Source organism: Sinocyclocheilus rhinocerous, unplaced genomic scaffold (genome assembly GCF_001515625.1).
Source record: "Sinocyclocheilus rhinocerous isolate Xijiao unplaced genomic scaffold, SAMN03320098_v1.1 scaffold186, whole genome shotgun sequence".
NCBI classification, from domain to species: domain Eukaryota; kingdom Metazoa; phylum Chordata; class Actinopteri; order Cypriniformes; family Cyprinidae; genus Sinocyclocheilus; species Sinocyclocheilus rhinocerous.
Genome location: NW_015662005.1, coordinates 503,710 through 520,949, shown reverse-complemented (window position 1 = coordinate 520,949; position 17,240 = coordinate 503,710). Strand labels below are relative to the sequence as shown.

The window sequence follows — 17,240 nt, the reverse complement described above, 5'->3', positions numbered from 1 at the left end:
CTAAGCTGTATGTCAAACCACACAAAGTTCTATCCAAGCTAATATCAGTTAAGTGACAGATCATGTGACTAATTATGCACCAATAGTGTGCGACCTGCGGTAGCACTCTGGGCGTTGCAGGTGTCCATCAAACGATTCGTATTTACATGACAAACACATCAATCGAATCCACCCATCAATCTGATAAACTCGCAATGTAGGTCTAATGTGAATTAAAGCGAGCACAGCAGTTATAACAACGGATTTAGCCTATAGTGTATTCGTGGCGGCGAGAACTGGAGTTGTGTAGCGAGCTATAAATAAACAGGGTTTATAAATTCATCATAGGCTAGCCTACATACCATTTACTTGAAATAGTCAGCCTTTTGAGTTTTTTGTTTTCTAGAGTTTCTTGTACTATTTTCAAATCTAAGTTCCTAATTTAACTGGAATGAACCCCCATAGGCTATACACCAATTGCCTGAGATTGGCTTTATCTCTCTCTCTCTCGAGATATATAGTGGGTCATCCTACTTTTTAAAATAGTGCTTATAGATATAATCTCCCATTAAAATAAGTTCGTGTGATGCTATAATATTTTGCTCCTACACAGAGGGAGTTTGGGAAACGTGTCTTTGGTTTCTAATAGGATTATTTCCTAAAATCTAAAGATTCGAGTCTAGTTTAATTCGACTTTTTAGTTAAACCTAAAGCCATAATTTTACTTAATACAGGTGACAGACAGTCTCCATTCGAATACAGAAAATTATTAATAAGAGTTGTAAATGGTCACAGATAAACTGATTAGATAATTTCAAATTAGCATCGGGAGAAGCAATAAATAGGCTAAATAAAAATAACAAGCACTAAATGTCAAATTCATAGGGCTATTCATTTTCACACAATAATTTTACTGATTTATTAACAATCAATCAAGTACTTTAGCCTACTATGCTTATTTACCATTAAACATTCATTTTGGAAATATTATATGAAAGTGGCATTTAATCATTTAAAGGGGGACTTTATTATAGGCTACGCTCTGGGAACATGACAGAATGTGGAAATTGTCCAGAAGAGACAGAGAATGCCATTAATCTGGATAGCCATACTCATACTACATACTACAGCTATTCTTCTTCAGTCATGTTTGCGGAAGGACGTTTCACCTGAGGCACTGCCATGCATAAATCTCTTGAAGCTTCACTCAAGACGGTGGTGGTGGGTGTTAGTCAGAGATGGTCCAGCTAAGAGAGACATTCTTTTCAGCCTACAGTCTTTTTTTTTTTTTGTCTCATCCTGCGGTTCTGAAACCAGATTTAAGTTTGAGTAAAACGACCATTTCCATACGTCTCCGCCTGCACAAATAGGCTATGGGCTGAAGTGGAACTTCTCAGGCTCTACTAGCTGGTCACTTGTATAAAGCAGTACGTGCTCTTTTTGATACAATGAATCCCGACGGGGGTTTCTTGTCGCTCCTGCGCTGTTAAAAAGCAAATTTAAACCAATTACTCTACATTTAGATAAAATGTGCATCATCGAATAAATATTTTATTATTTTAATACATATTTTACATATTGATATGATTTTAGCTAACAATTCTTATGCCAAAATTCTAATATTGTTTTATTATTTATGTTACTGCTGGTCATTTAATTTAGATTCTAACTATTTACTTTACTCACCTCCAAATAACGCCGCGCTCCTCTTTGTCGCGTTTGCTTGAACTCTCATCCAATAAAATATGGGCTGGTGATACAGTGAACTTGTTGATTCCTTAAGTTATCTCCGGTATAGTTTGCAGGAAGAAACACTGATGAGTTAGTACTGTCTTGATTGAGGATGGTGTACATTTTCCCATTGATATAACGTCCTCTTTCTTTATCTCGTTCAGTATTCCATTTCACTGTACTACAAGTCTTTTGCGGTCGCTGACCCAATATATTTGGGATGACGCATTTTGTCATTACGTTCAAATGCATAACGACTTTTTTTTTACAAATAATTCCGCGACATTGTGAGGCAGACGTTCTTGTTGCTGTTCGTTATTTGCATTTTCTGGACGGCTTTCATCAGTTATGTTGGTCCTTTCTGTGGGGTTTAGCGAAACTCTGGCCTCTCGTGTCATGTGACAGTATGGTTCCGGAGGCCCGCTGGAAGATGACCTGCAGGGTCAGAGCAACACGGTGTGAGTCAGGGAACATGAATCCATCATCGCAACTAAAAGGAAAAACGATATGAATAGTGTCTCTTCTGCGGAGTACGCACTGCCAGAAACCAGAATATCTTACTGTGCTGCTGACAAAAAATGGTCTGTTTTCTTCTTCATGATATAAGCTGCAAAAAAAATAAAAATAAAAAATAGGCTATCCAGTGTTATTCAGTGTGAACAAATCACAAACTCAAAATAGGGTAAATGCAATATAAAAATGTAGCCTATTTTAAACAATTTTAAATGACACTCGGCCATAAAAATGTTAAAAATAGAATACAGCCTACATGCACAAGCAATTGCTTAAAAATATCCAACGATTCATGAGAAAACTTATACAATGTCATTTAACTTGTTAGAGAACATGTTTTTCTTTAAAAAACTTTTTTGTTGTTTTTAACTGGTAGGTACACCATAAAACAAATTGAATTCAGGGTGTCGAAATAATTCTACACATTTAGCCTATTGTGTGTATCAAAATTAAAAGAGCCATGTGCACTTCTTATTCTCGGTTTATTTAGACAGTATAAGTTTCTCTGAGGCATCTGCTTTTTTGTATTGCTGGTGTATAATTTTTTTCTTTTGGCAATTAGAAAAGGGAAGACTTCATTCATCCAGAAAAAAACGTTTGCAAAATAGTTAATCACGAATCAGGGCAAAACAATAATGCCCTTGAATTATTTTCCCCCCGAATGTACAGCAAGATCCCTATTTAAAATCACTTAAACAATGCAATGACGTCAATGCTTGTGGAAAATAAAAGTTAAAAGCATTTAAAATAAGAAAATGGTGGGTATTTGAAATTGCAAACGGCATTTCACTGTATTTGTTTTTAATCGTAACTGGGATGATAAAAACAAAAATAACGAAGAAAGAGACTAGTTGGAAAAAACAATGGGAAGGGGAGTGTGCAGTGGTAGCTTACAGAAAAACGCACAAAGCCCAGTGAACTCGTCTTGAACCTTAGCCAAAGTACGGGCGATTAATCACCCAGACAGATGCTTTGCCATTCACAAACTGTGAGCTTATTCTTCAGCAGCTTGGTTCCGTGGAGAACTGGAATCAAGGCACAAATCAGAGGGACATTTACTAATAAATATATTTTATGTAAGTGTACAGGCTAATTCACTCTAATCAACAACATAAAAAAATAATAATTAAAAACCTTGCTGATAACAACAGCCACTGATCATTGTATATTTTCAGCTCCACTCCGAAGTCCTACTGTAAGTGTCATTGAGTATGAGTTAGCCTATGTCTTCTACATATGAAGAATTTAAATCAAAATATTTACCTCTCCATTATATGACGATAAAAGCGCAAAAAAAAAGCTTACCTATAAGTGATACAAGCCAAAGGATCGAGTGAATCAAATTAACGGGTAAAAACTGCAGAAGACCCCAGTTACAAGATAATGTGACCCAACACTAATCAGACACACTTTAGAAAAGCACACGTCATAACGAAACAAAAATACGCTATATTAGCCTATGCATATTCTTTTTAAATCCAACAATATCAGACTGCTGAAAGGATAACTTCCTCTTCTGGAAGAGGATTACATGTCTTGAACGTAAAAGCTGATGGAGGCAAAGAAGGATGTCTCTTGGAGTTAGCAATCGATATAAATTGAACTGCGAAACAAACAAAAATTAAGCAAGATCAGGATGTTGCTCTGAAGCAGTATTGACGTGGTGTATAGGCTACGTACTAAACGATCAAGAGCGTTTACCATAAACTAAGAATGGAGAGATGTGTGCTATTTTCAATTAAATAGGTTAATAATGTCTCGTGTAAATTGGAAGTGTAAGTATATGTAAATACTGATACAGATGCTGCTGAATATTATTTTTTATATAGACTATAGCTTATATATACCTATATATATATATATATATATATATACATTTACAAGAACCATACAATGTTTAAGGTGCTTTAATATGTCAGCTAACATCTTTACCATAAAACTGTTTTAAACGCTTGTAAAGGGGAAGGGGACATCTGTTTCGAATTATTCGTGCATGATATTGTAATTAGTGATGTTGAAGATGAGAGAGTGCCGCTGTCTTGGGACGGTCCTGCGATCAATTCCCCAAAGGTCCAGGGGTCTTTGATCTCTCAAGTTGATCCATTACTTTGCTCATGTCACTGTAGCAGTGGGTTCGTCATAAATGGCATAAACTGGGTATAGTCACCACCAGACGAGCCAATAGGCCTTAACAATCCAACCTTAAACATTTATTGATATTACCCGTCCTTAACCCGTGACGTACAGCCTACTATATACTTTAAGGTAACGGCCACTTCGTTGCATTAGGCCTAATCATCGAGACTTTTTATATGAGCGCAGTCTGTTACAATAGTACAGCCTTATAAAATATTTAAGAGCATACTACACAAAACCTGCAATAAAATAAATTTAAATAATAATAATAATTTACATTCCTAACATAGATTATAAGAATAAACGTTTAAGTAGGCTATACTAAAGAAAATGTCACATAAAACAATTTATTCTGTAACAAATTTTTCGCAGTGAACAAATTTTAGAGGAACACTAGTTCCATCAAAACAGTTATCACGACAGGCTGAATAATAAAGTGTTTTCATACAATTATATTGAAATAAACGGATGAATTTTTATTCATGATAGAGCAGTGTAAAAAAATATGCATCTCAGTATTGGCCTTTACATGTTTTCTTCGAGTCAGGAGACAAGACCGCTCCCAGCAACTACGTATCTACAAGATTTAGATCTAAAATATAGGCTTACTCACAATGTGTGGTGCTTATGCTGTGCGGTTGCTCCTAGATTCTCCCTCTTGACTGTTCACAGCAATGAGGATAGCTTCTTGCGAAGGAAATGCCCCAATAAATTTCGCCCAAACTCAAACAAGTTAGCTCGGCGAAAAGCCAGTCTTGACGAATTGGCTGCGTCGCCTTTCTGCTCTGCAGCCTCTTCATTAATTATTTAATGAATCACGTGATATAGCAAATAAGGGATGCGGAACCAATATCTTTACAGTTTTTATTTCATCCACCTCTTTACTATTAATCGTGAATTAGCTATACCTTTTTGTATCAACGAAAGAGTGAAAAAAGAAGCCAATTTTATTCAAGAAAGTAGACATATTCAGCAAAAATAGTAACCACACAGCACTACAATACGGATAAACTGACTACTATTCCTCATTATTCATGCATTATATTATTTAAAAACAAAGGTAAATTCAGCTGACATCTGACAGTATTTCCTGATGTAAAAATTACCTGTTTCATGTCATGTTCCTTCTTCTCATTGTCTGCAGGCTGTCCGTTTGATGAATAACGCGTGGAAAACGTGTCCTCAAAGGGTCACATGTGGCCTCATTGGGATACACTTGTTGCTAGAAAAAAAAAAAGTAAAATCAGCATAATAAAACAGCATAATAAAAAGTAACACAGCAAAACAGTTTGTCAAACGACATAAACATCACATCCTCAAGTATTTTAGATTGTTGTTTATTATTCTTGAATCGTTATATAATTGTTTCATAAATGTTACTGAGCCTGTGTGTTATGAGGGATTCAGCTTTTTTGCGTGATATCTGAAAAAAAAAAAAAAACAGTACTGTCTGCCTCTGAGAACATGGGAAAATACAAATACAAAACAAAATGTGGTGACCAAAACTTTTACTTGAATGATCCTGCAGAATTATTAAATTGGAATAAATTTCGCACGTTGTCGCATGAGCATTTGTCACCATATGACAAATGATGTAGCGCCATCAGGTGTTTAATTTTCAAGACCACCACGTTTAGTTTTTTTAGTCTCCAATAATGAGATAGATAGATAGATAGATAGATAGATAGATAGATAGATAGAAATAGCAGTCAGTATGGGTACAAAAAGTGCATCACCAATTCCACTAGCGTTGGGTTTATGTCAACTACATATTCCCCAAGACACGAATTTGCGACTATCTATTCACACAAATTCGGATCTACAGGGTATATATAGATGACAGACATCATCGGTTTTGTTAAGCTTTGTTAAGAAAACAAACGTTACTGTTTACTGTGAATTTGTGGAAAACAACAACTATACTTGAGCAACAGACACTTGATTTTTCACATTTTCACCCATGTATCACCAGTGCATCATCCCTATTTCAGTTATTTACTTTCCCATATACTTCAATATTTCTAATCCAACTTCTTTAGCTCTGCGTTATTAAACTATGCATCATTAAACTTTGCCCTACCAAGATCTATCTTCGTTATATTAATGATAGCTAAGGCAATCCCGCAAATCTGATTCATTGTTTGTAGTTGGATGAAATTATTAAATGAGATAGGTAAACTTACTACATGCCTCACTCTGTTTTAAACAAACGGTGGTCCCCGTCCTGTTTCACGTCGTCTCTACATTTTCTTTGCCTCCAGTAAACACACTTTCACATTGTAAATCCATTTGTAAAATTTTACGTTTTGAGCATAGCCTATAGCTTTTTTTCTTTCGGACTTTCATTTCGTGTGTGTCTCTGCAGGACTATAGCCTTCCAACAGCTTCACTGGACACATCACACAACCTTTTGGGCGCATAACGATCGATTAAAGATGAAAAATTCAAGATAACCTTAAGCGAAATATCGTTTATCAACTTCATTAGGCATCCTGCTGCTGCACACTTCGATTAGTGCTTCCTGAACGTGGGATCGCAAGAGTACAAACAGACCTCTAATACAGACCACTAATTAAATATTCACCCAGAATCCTTTTTTAATTCAGTTCAATTAAAAAAAATTGGAAAAATCATTAAAAATGTATGTTTTTGAATGACTAGACAAAATAGGCAGTATGGTTAGCCTATTTGTATGGTTATTTATATATTTTATTTTTGAACAAAAAAAAAATAGCATACTTGAAATACATCATGCAAGAATTTTATATCTGAGATTTCAGTCACTGCTTTCAATTTTTATTTATGTTTTGCCATTGCAACAAAAGCTGAGAATGGTGCCAGCAATCACAGAACATAATGACCTCCGAATGAACTCTGATCCTTCACCATGCCCCGCACTGTCACGGTAGGCTATGTTTTCTTTTTCAATATCCTAATAATAGCGTTGATGTTTTCACATTTCCACCATTAATATTTCTACCATAAAGCTGTTCGTTTTTTCTCACTAGGTCTCATGGCTATTTATTTTATGATTACACCCTTCCTCATAGTTTATTTAATAGGCTATTTTAACAATATTAGGCCTATTTAGACCTGGATCACACACCAAACCCAAGAAACGAAAAATATAAACCTTTAGAACTGGCCAACTGAAAAAGCTTTCCATTTTCGTGGCTTCTAAAAATTTTCTCCCTAAATTTTGTTTTCATGAAAAACCTGAAGCATCCGAATGTCCTGCTATGCAGAATGAATAAGAACCGATCGGGAGCTCGGTGTGAGGCGGGCCCTGCTGGTGATGAAGCAACATTACATCAATCTACCTAACAACAAAATTAGCCGTTCACAGACATGGTTTTTATTTATGATTCAAGCAAAACGGTATTCATAATAGCAGAACTTTTAAAATAATCTAATCTTTTTAGCGTTGCCTCGACTAATCAATTTACTTGCTCGTACAACTCTTCCAACAAAGTTTGTCCCTCTCAAATATGTCGTTTCAGTACAAAAAAAATGCCTTTGGGAGAATTAGACAGTACTGACTGTTGAGCGAAAATGTATTCCAGAACTGCGTAGGATTACCAGCTAGTCGTTTTGGCATGCACCCTGTGCTTCTCTGGGAAGGCATGTGTGCCACTCTCGTCTCCTGACCTCGGAGTGATCCCTTCCCAATGAATAATTGATGAGAACAGCGCCCAGATTACCCCTATCAATATGCAAAACACATTATAGGGGTAAAATGGGACTTTAATAGTTATGAATCGAGGAACCGTTTCTATCACGAGCAAATTGTAGTTACATTCTTACATCCACCCTATCTTCTTTTTTCTTTTCTTTTTTAAACACAAACCACATTCTCTTATCTCCAAAATGTTACACTTATTTCAAAAGTCCAGACATACAATAACAGGCAAACACATCAAAGTGGGTATAGAACAAAAAATGATCTGTAATTTTTCAAATTGCTTGATTACACAATTTACCATGGAATACCAACAAAATCTGCATGTAACACCTCTCTGCCTGTATTATTGTTTAACCAGAGAAAATGTTACTATTCTTAATTTTTGGACATCTGCTGTGAAGCCTATATGATGTTGTAAAACTGAAAGAATTTGTAAAACTATCTCTGCAGGTATTCATTAAAATATAAGGACGACATATATTCCACAATCCACGCTAAATACATAGCTTCGCAAATACAAAATTCAACCGGTCCAACCTTGCACTTATTGGTTGAAAAATATGCAGCAACACATAATGATTTTTTTAATTATCTTTTTTGTCCGAGTCAAAATCCATCGAAGATTACATATGTATTTTTATCATTGTAAATCTAACAAGTCAGCATTCTCTGACACTTACAAATCTTTGAACGAAATTGAACATTGGCTAAAATGCGTGATGCTTTTTTTAAAACAATTAATTAAATGACCATCTGTAGCCAAGGAAGAGACTTATTGAGAACTACAAAGAAGACTTCTTATCGTTTCACATTCAGCAGAAATATTATGAAAATGATTGTTGACAGAAAATAGAGTCAGCATGGGATATTACGACTGTCCAGTTTGAGAAGGTTCCGCATGCTGCCCACAACCTTTAGAATCCCGCTGAAGCAGTTAAACAGTCAGTTACATTCAAGAATGTGAATTATGTAGCACATTGTCAACCCCCCTAAAACCATAAAACTAACTTTATGGACCTCACGTGCCTTACCAAGAGCTACATGTTATTGTTATGGACTGGACTTCAGAAGAAAATAGTTGGGGTAGATGATTTGTATGTTGTGTTTCATTCAAATAATGCAGATTGTTAAAACAACCTAAAGATCGTTTTGTTCATCCGCTTTGAGCACTGCGAGGTAAGTCGAGGGGTTGAGTTATTGTTGTGATGTGACACACAAGAGCTGAGTTTGAATATTGCCATATTATAAGCCATTTTATTCTGTAACGAGATACAAATGTCCTCGCAGAGCGCAGCAAAAACTGAATGGACTATCCTTTGTTTTATTAGTCGTACGCACTATGACTCATTAACACATATAGCCTAGCTTTCATTTAAGAGCAAAATAATTATTTAAAGTGTAAAATATAAATGCGATGTAGGCTACTGGTGGGTAAAATGAGTTGCCGATGTAATGCATGGTCCAACGTTGGGATCACTCACCAAACAGGCCTACTGACAAACAGAGACTTTCATGTATATGACTGAGAGAAAACTTTATTTTTCTTTTTGGATCAATTCATTTTCAGTTTAGACACAAATACAAAAAAATGGCAGAGATACCATCAACATGTCAATGACAAAACATTTTTCTCCAACTTTTAACACAGAACGTCCATAACTCACGTTGTGCACTACAAATAACATATTGGTCACTACTGTATAAAGACATTCTTCATAGGACATCTTACGAGCCCAAAGTAATCTTGTGCTGCAGCCTAAGTACACAAATGTAAGTGCGAAAAGATAATTTTTCTCGCAGGTATCATCTACGAGAAATCAAAAAGCCCGGCACATAACAAGAATATAGCATGTTGCGTGAAGAATACATGACGTTTCAATACAAGTTCAAGGATACAACAAAAGTTTCTCTATTTTACACTATCATTTAAGATAGTTAGGTAGTGCGAGTTGTACTGTACATAATTTTTGTAACAGGTCTAAAATACGTTGCACAAATAGCTCACATGGAACATGCTTTCCTCCACGAATGTATAAACTTGACACACTTGACATTCACACTCATTTAATGGCAATTGTAACTAGCTTAGCATATGTGATAACAATATTCAAAAGCTGACAATTTTGAGCTGCATGGGGGAATCACACGTCGTCAGGTGAAAGGTGCAGCGCTGTAACAGTAGTCGAATTTTCCAATTATTATGAAATTATTTAATCAATTTTGAAATGCACTCCCCGCCGTAGCTAGATTCATACTTTTCAGTTTATTGTCCTTCTTCCATTTCATCCTGCGATTTTGGAACCAGATTTTAATTTGCCTCTCTGAGAGGCAGAGAGCGTGAGCTATCTCTATTCTCCTCCTGCGCGTGAGATATCTATTGAAATGGAACTCTTTCTCCAGCTCGAGCGTCTGGTAGCGAGTGTAAGCTGTTCGAGCCCGTTTCCCATCAGGTCCAGTCATATCTGGCATAAGCAAGGGCAAAGAGACAATAAGCAAACATCACCAAGCCATCAAACGGAAATGGACCTAAATGTCTGTTACATTTTGGATGTTGGACTGCTGGCTGATTCTAGATTATAAATTTAAGGCGACGTGCAGTTTAGTAGCCTACCATTGCATTTTATGGCTTTACTGCTGCACAATAGTTCTACATGCAGTCACCTCCCAGAGAGTGGTTATTCTCTATTTAACCTATACTTAGGTGACACTTAATGGTCCGTCTAAGCATTACTGTTTTGTAAGACAAACATTAGCAGGCTATTAAACGAATATGAAAATCTGAAGAGCAAAACATGCATTTAATCCACGCATAACCTAAACTTACGTAAGAAACAATTATCATCAAAATAATTTAATTTGATCATGCCTAAATAAGAGATAATAGAGATGTGTATACCATGGTTAATGTGCAGTTTCCTCATCCATGGGAATATCTGTGGAGTTTGACCGTCGTTAGGTGTTGTAGTCGAGCTCGCCACAGATTCTTGCTTCTGCGTACGTGTGGTGGTGGTGGTCTGTGCTCCATCCTCGGTCTCGGACGAGACATTGGTCTCGTCTGTGTCCGCAAAATGTGTGCTGTTGCTGCTGGTGAGATTGTTGCTGTTGGTGAGTCTGCTGTTGCCGGTTGGTGTGCTCTGATCAGATGGAGGAGAGGAACCCTTCAATTCCAGAGACTCGCTGGTGGCACAAGACAGGGGATCTGGAGACGAGAGCGAGCAGCTCGACTGTCTGTACCGGGTCTCCTGACCCGGATTTTGGAAAGCATGAGAATTATCTCCAACCGCTTCGAAATGGCCATTGTTGGGACGATTTACACTAAGGTCTATTCCATTGTAGTTGTAACCGAAAGACCCGGAATGCATGCTGGTGGAGTCCCTGTAAGAAGCGTTCATAGCGCCGTTAGTACCATAATTTAGTAACTGATAGTCAGACCCATTTGGATAGCGCCCTGAGAACGAGTTTAGAAAATAAGAGCTCATTTGGATGTTTTAAAATGTCTTGATTTGTAGATCTTGGTCGTTAAAATCCAGAGCAGCACAATTTATGATGTAATAATGAATTATAGCAATGCACTGTACTTCGTTTTTGCCATGTATGCGGCCAAATATGGGAGAGCGTTAGGGCATCACGTGCCTTTGTTGACCAGTCGTAAATTCTCTCTGATGACTTCAAGAGGTAATTCATGCTCTATGGTTACAAATGATGACGAAATGATGATCGTTAGGTTCAACTCAATGGTGCCTCCCCATCGCGCCACATCCCACGTTAGCGGAGAGCGTCACCTACTGGGAGAACTGTAAAATGACCAAACACCTGCCCATTTCGTGAAGCCTTTTACTGCATAATTCTGTAACACTGTGCTTTCACTGCATAGAACCAAGTCGTATTTCCTAACAGATTTACGATAAATTAAGGCAAAGTGTGAATATTTCACATCGTTTGTAAAAATTAAATTTTTGGCTCTCAAAGCAATCTTGGGTGCGTCAGCGACTTCATTTAGTCATTCAATGATATGAATATGTGTCTTATAAACATAGGTTAGTCAACCTAGATATTAATCGCCAAACCTAGATGTAGATCTACAAAAAAAAAATAATAATAAAATAAACTGGCGAGATTATTATACAATCAAACTGGCCCGTTTTACCAGCAGCAAAGCTTCAAGGAGCAGTGAAGAGATGGAAATTATATATATATATATATATATATATATATATAGCCTAGCATATGTATATCAGATACATTATTTTGTGTCTTGAAGAGTGCCTTACACCAACGCATATAGGCTGATTATGAAATGTCTCTGCCTCATTATACCAGAGAAGAGGCCCATGTACACATAAAGAAAAATAAACCACATTAATTGTTAAACAATCATTTTATTGACAAAATGACATTGCTAACAAAGTATGATATTATTCTTGCTGCATTCACATACACAAACACAAAAGTGACGACCCAATAAATTAAGCATCAAAATGTCTAATTTTCTCCTTTTTCTAGCACACAACGGACTGAAATACATATTCAATGTAAGACCTTTAATCCCAAAATGTTAAACTTTGAACTTATGTTTTCTTTCAAATTATAGGCATTAGAATGTTCAGCAAGAAAACATTTGTCTCATTAGTTTAGATAGGCCAAATACAGCAAAATATATAACTGGTAAAAGCACCTCCCATATCTTTTACCGTCTTTACAGAGGTGATTCAGACGCCTGTTTTAATGAAAAATAAAGTCTTCTCTTGAAGCTTTTTTATGTCAACATAACACTTATTAGGGTAGCTTTTTTCTTGTTGGACAGACCAGTACTTATTAATTAAAACTACAGGCTACATGTTATGTACAGTGTTTCTAGGGCTTCGTCATAAGCTGCTTTTTATCATTTATGCCGCCTTTCCACCATCCTCCTCTTCGCTGACCTTTGCGGAGTTCAGCACTGTATTCTCCTTTTTCCATTTCATTCTACGGTTCTGGAACCATATCTTTATCTGTCGTTCCGTCAAACACAGAGCGTGCGATATTTCAATTCTTCGTCTTCTGGTCAAATATCTGTTAAAGTGGAACTCCTTTTCCAGTTCAAGAGTCTGAAACCGAGTGTAGGTTTGACGACCCCTGCGGCCAGTGCTGCCAGGCATTCCTGTCAAAAAAAAGTGGAAAAAGGACACACTAAATCAACATCCAGTAAACATACAAACAGGTCAATGTAAATAATAAAAGAACACCGCTACAATTACATCATTATCATTATTACGATTACTGTTATTACTGCAGTGACATCAGATTTGACATCTGCACTTTATCTACATGTGTGAGTGGAATCTTTTAAGAAATTATATTGATAAACGTCACTGAGATACACTCAGCTGAGTATCTCTAATATCTAATAACGTGGAGGAATTTACGCATCGGGTTGCTTAAAAGCGCAATATTCAGGATGCAGCTTACTGCATCCATTGGCAATTTATTTTGCCTAGGTATCACTTTTTCTAAAGACTGCAGACTGTAATCATTATATATGTTTCCTCGTTTATGTGATGACAGAGTCGTAGTGAAAAGTCATGTAAATTACGCCCCTACTTCTATGACATGCAAAACAGCGAAATTGCAAACGGGTCTTACCATTACACGAGTTCATCCTCTGCATCCACGGGTAAACCGGGGTACACGGTTTGTCTTCACTGTTCAAATACCTCTCTGCACCCTGTTCAGTGCAGTCCGTCTTGCACTGGTCCTGGGTTAGGACCAGCGAGTCTTCCAGACCTCCGATAGCGCACGAGCGGTCACCGGTTCGGTAAATGTTGGGTGTTGTGTAGTCACAAGCACTGGTGGATCCGCTTCTCCCAAAAACGCCCCCAGCTTGCTGGTAATACGAGGAGGTGTAAACCTTGTCCTGGACATTGGTAGCTCCGAACGTAGCGCTTGGATAATGTCTTAAAGGATCTGTATATCCAGAGGAATATAGCGGTATCTGACCCAAGAAAGACTCCTGTCCTCCGGGTAGAGACAGGGGAAAAGTTGAGTTGACGAAATAGGAACTCATGGGGTGGCCAGTGTTATTGTCCGAGTGTTATGATTTGTTGTGTTTTATAGTCCAAGTGGTTTTTGCCATTACTTTATCTGAGATTTGGTTTTAGCCGAAAGGGGGGTGGCGAGGTGCCAATCTGAGACCGCGGGGAAACGGACCAGCTGATCAGTGCCTGACCAATCCTGAGCACTTCTGACTACAGGATAACGTGTAAGGTGGGGGCCCTCTTGTTGCACAGAATGGAATCCCCAGGGCATATCAAAACACTCAGACTGAAGTGTTTTTCTCCGTTTACCGAAAAGAAACACACCCATATCTATATAAAATGCAATAATATTAATAAATAGTTAGGCCTACTTTCTATAATATATACAGGCCTACTTTATATAATAATTAATTTTCCCTCCATATTTTCTCATTTTCTCAATCGAAATATGCTGTAAACCTCAAATATGTTTGCAACTGCACGTCATTTTTCAACGTTGTCTTCAAAAATGTCCATTGCTCAAAATTTGTATGCAGACATCTAATTGGCTCAATTTAGGTGCACGAGAGAATTTCAGAGAAGCACAGACGGATTTTCACTCGAACTCATACTGACCTTTACCCTCTTTATCTATTAAAGAATACCGTACGATACAGATATTTACACATACAGCGCACTCTCTTGCAAAAAAATTAATACAAATAGCCTAATCAAAAAAAATAATCAAATTAGGCAGACAAAACTACGCTATCTATCTATCTATCTATCTATCTATCTATCTATCTATCTATCTATATATCTAGTTTACATAATGGCTTTCACGTTGTATATCGAAATACAGTGCAATTTTCTGCAGAAGTGCAACAACTGTTTAGTGATATCAACAAAACCTGCTTCAGCAATACATTATCTAACCACGCTGGACATAAAAAACAAGCAATTTTCCTATATCAATAAAAAAGAATGCATGCATTGTAAACAGACAAAAGATAAATACAAACTCAACATTAATCCAAGATTAGCTAAAACATACACCAACGCCATCACTAACATTTAAAATTCAGCCCGGCCCATGTTGTTTTTGTTGTCCTCTTGTTTGAAATATACAACGTCAAAGATATATAACACGATTATAGAACGGATTTACATTTTATTTATTTTTTTAAATGTAGTGTCTAGTATCAATGAAATACCAAATTAGTAAAAACTAAATAATTTAACTGTTTACAATGCATGCATTCTTTTTTTTTTCTTTTTTTTTTAAATAAATTAAACATTCTTTGAATTTAAATATTTAAGTAGCCCATAACAGTTAAGCTTTTAGTTAAGACAAAAGGAAACCTCTCAGAAAAAGCTAACCATTAATCACCATTCTGTTTTGTAAATTAATAAAAATTGATCTTTAGAGGTATTATTGAATATCGATAGGCTGCAGCTACGTAAGTACACAATGACGTTATTGTTGTGAGTTTATGCCTTAGAAGGCTCGGACATCCTCATATTCTTAGCACTGCAACGATTCTTTTGTCGTTAATAAATAATAATAATAATAAATGTCTGATTAAGTAAATGCTATGTATGATTTTAGTTTTTCCTTACTCTGTAACTGAATCCAAATAGCTCGTTCTTTCTTTCCGTGTCATATTGTATTGTATTATTAATATAATAACGATTGAAGCGAAAGAAAGAAAGAAAGAAAGAAAGCTTATTAACAAGGATATCACATAATTTCAGTGCAAGGTCAATAAGAGCAGAGAAAAACAAAATATTGTAAAATAATTAAGATTAGCAAAGACCATTCAAAATTACATCCAGGCATTAACCATTCACAGACTGCATTTGTCGATTACTTGCCCATCGTAGACACACTCTGGCTTAACACATTATCTAGGGATGCTAGAGGTCTTTGAGTCAGCCAGATCACATGCAGAGAACACCCAAACACAGAATTTCACCACAGTTACCAAATCTCGTCACTAGATGACATCACAGAGCAAGAATTGAGAAAAGGTGTGCTTCTTCAGGGATTCACCAGAAAAATTACCCGTTATTGTAATTCCAAATCAAACATTATTGTGGTTATTCAGACTAAGAATAACCAAATTATCTAAAAAATAAATAAATAAATGTGCTACTAAATATTGCATTTTTGTTTTCCCAAAACAATGACCCTCAACATCAGTTAGAAAGCTGTTGATGCATTTGAGGCATAATCGTCCTCACAAATGTCAAAAACATGAACCCCTCACTGATAAACTGAAAATGTCATGGGTTTAAGCAAACATTATCCAAAAACCACCAGAATAAAAAAAGACAGACATAACATCATCCAACTTTTTAATTAAAAAAAAGCCCTTAAAATGCAGAATGAATGTGCTGTAATGCAGATTCCAGCGATGAGGCATGCCTTTGCCATTCAGAAACTAATGCTGATTTGAATACTCAAAGTTAATGTAAATCTCATATAATCATTTGAATGCAGCGGCCATCTTGCAACTAACACTAATACATCTTATAAATAATACAATACTTCCTTTTAAGCATATATTTTTCCGCATTTTCATTGTCAGCACACAATTAGGCCTATTTGCGAATCGATACACATCATGTTCGATCTTTTTAAAGCCCCTGAAGTCTATACGTTCATGCGAGTTCTTATCTACTTGTCTAATCTAACTTTAATTTGTTTGTTTTGCTATACAAAAGACATGTTCAAGAAAATATTATTGTGAAAGTAAATCTGTGTGCAACGCTTTGGCATCATGATATCGCTGGAATAAGTAGAGTAGGCTACAGAAGCCTATAGGTCCAGTCCTACCTTTTCCTTCCCCGTCCATCATCGCTTCACTGGAATGATCCAAAACAATCACGCAGATTCGTCGATTAACCAGGATCACGCGTCGTATTATTGGATGTACTGGTAAAACAGACATAGCTAAAACTTGACAAATTAGAGAAGAATGAACTAAGGTCCTCAGTGAATTTTGACCCTTGCGCTCTAAGCTGATGTGAAAATCTAAAGACGCTTCGTACAAGGGTGAAGTCGAGCTTTCCATCCATATTAACGCACGCAATTCGCCCAGCTCAGGAGAATTTTTCTTTCCCTCTGCTTTAACAAAACGTAAAAAACATAAAGGACAGAGGTGCTACTGACTGCGCCCTGACCAAAAGAATGCTGCATTATA

General features: G+C 36.5%; 2 protein-coding genes across 2 annotated transcripts; both read right to left on the bottom strand.

Moving 5' to 3' along the window:
• Positions 1-10,255: 10,255 nt before the first annotated feature.
• On the bottom strand, positions 10,256-11,520 carry LOC107727298 (homeobox protein Hox-B5b-like). Its single transcript, XM_016537128.1, has 2 exons — positions 10,938-11,520; positions 10,256-10,503 (listed from the first exon to the last, which is right to left on the bottom strand). The coding sequence occupies exons 1-2, from the start codon at positions 11,518-11,520 to the stop codon at positions 10,256-10,258; spliced, it is 831 nt and encodes a 276-aa protein (XP_016392614.1).
• Positions 11,521-12,927: 1,407 nt separating this feature from the next.
• On the bottom strand, positions 12,928-14,104 carry LOC107727299 (homeobox protein Hox-B6b-like). Its single transcript, XM_016537129.1, has 2 exons — positions 13,664-14,104; positions 12,928-13,181 (listed from the first exon to the last, which is right to left on the bottom strand). The coding sequence occupies exons 1-2, from the start codon at positions 14,082-14,084 to the stop codon at positions 12,928-12,930; spliced, it is 675 nt and encodes a 224-aa protein (XP_016392615.1). The 5' UTR covers positions 14,085-14,104.
• Between the last annotated feature and the right edge of the window lie 3,136 nt (positions 14,105-17,240).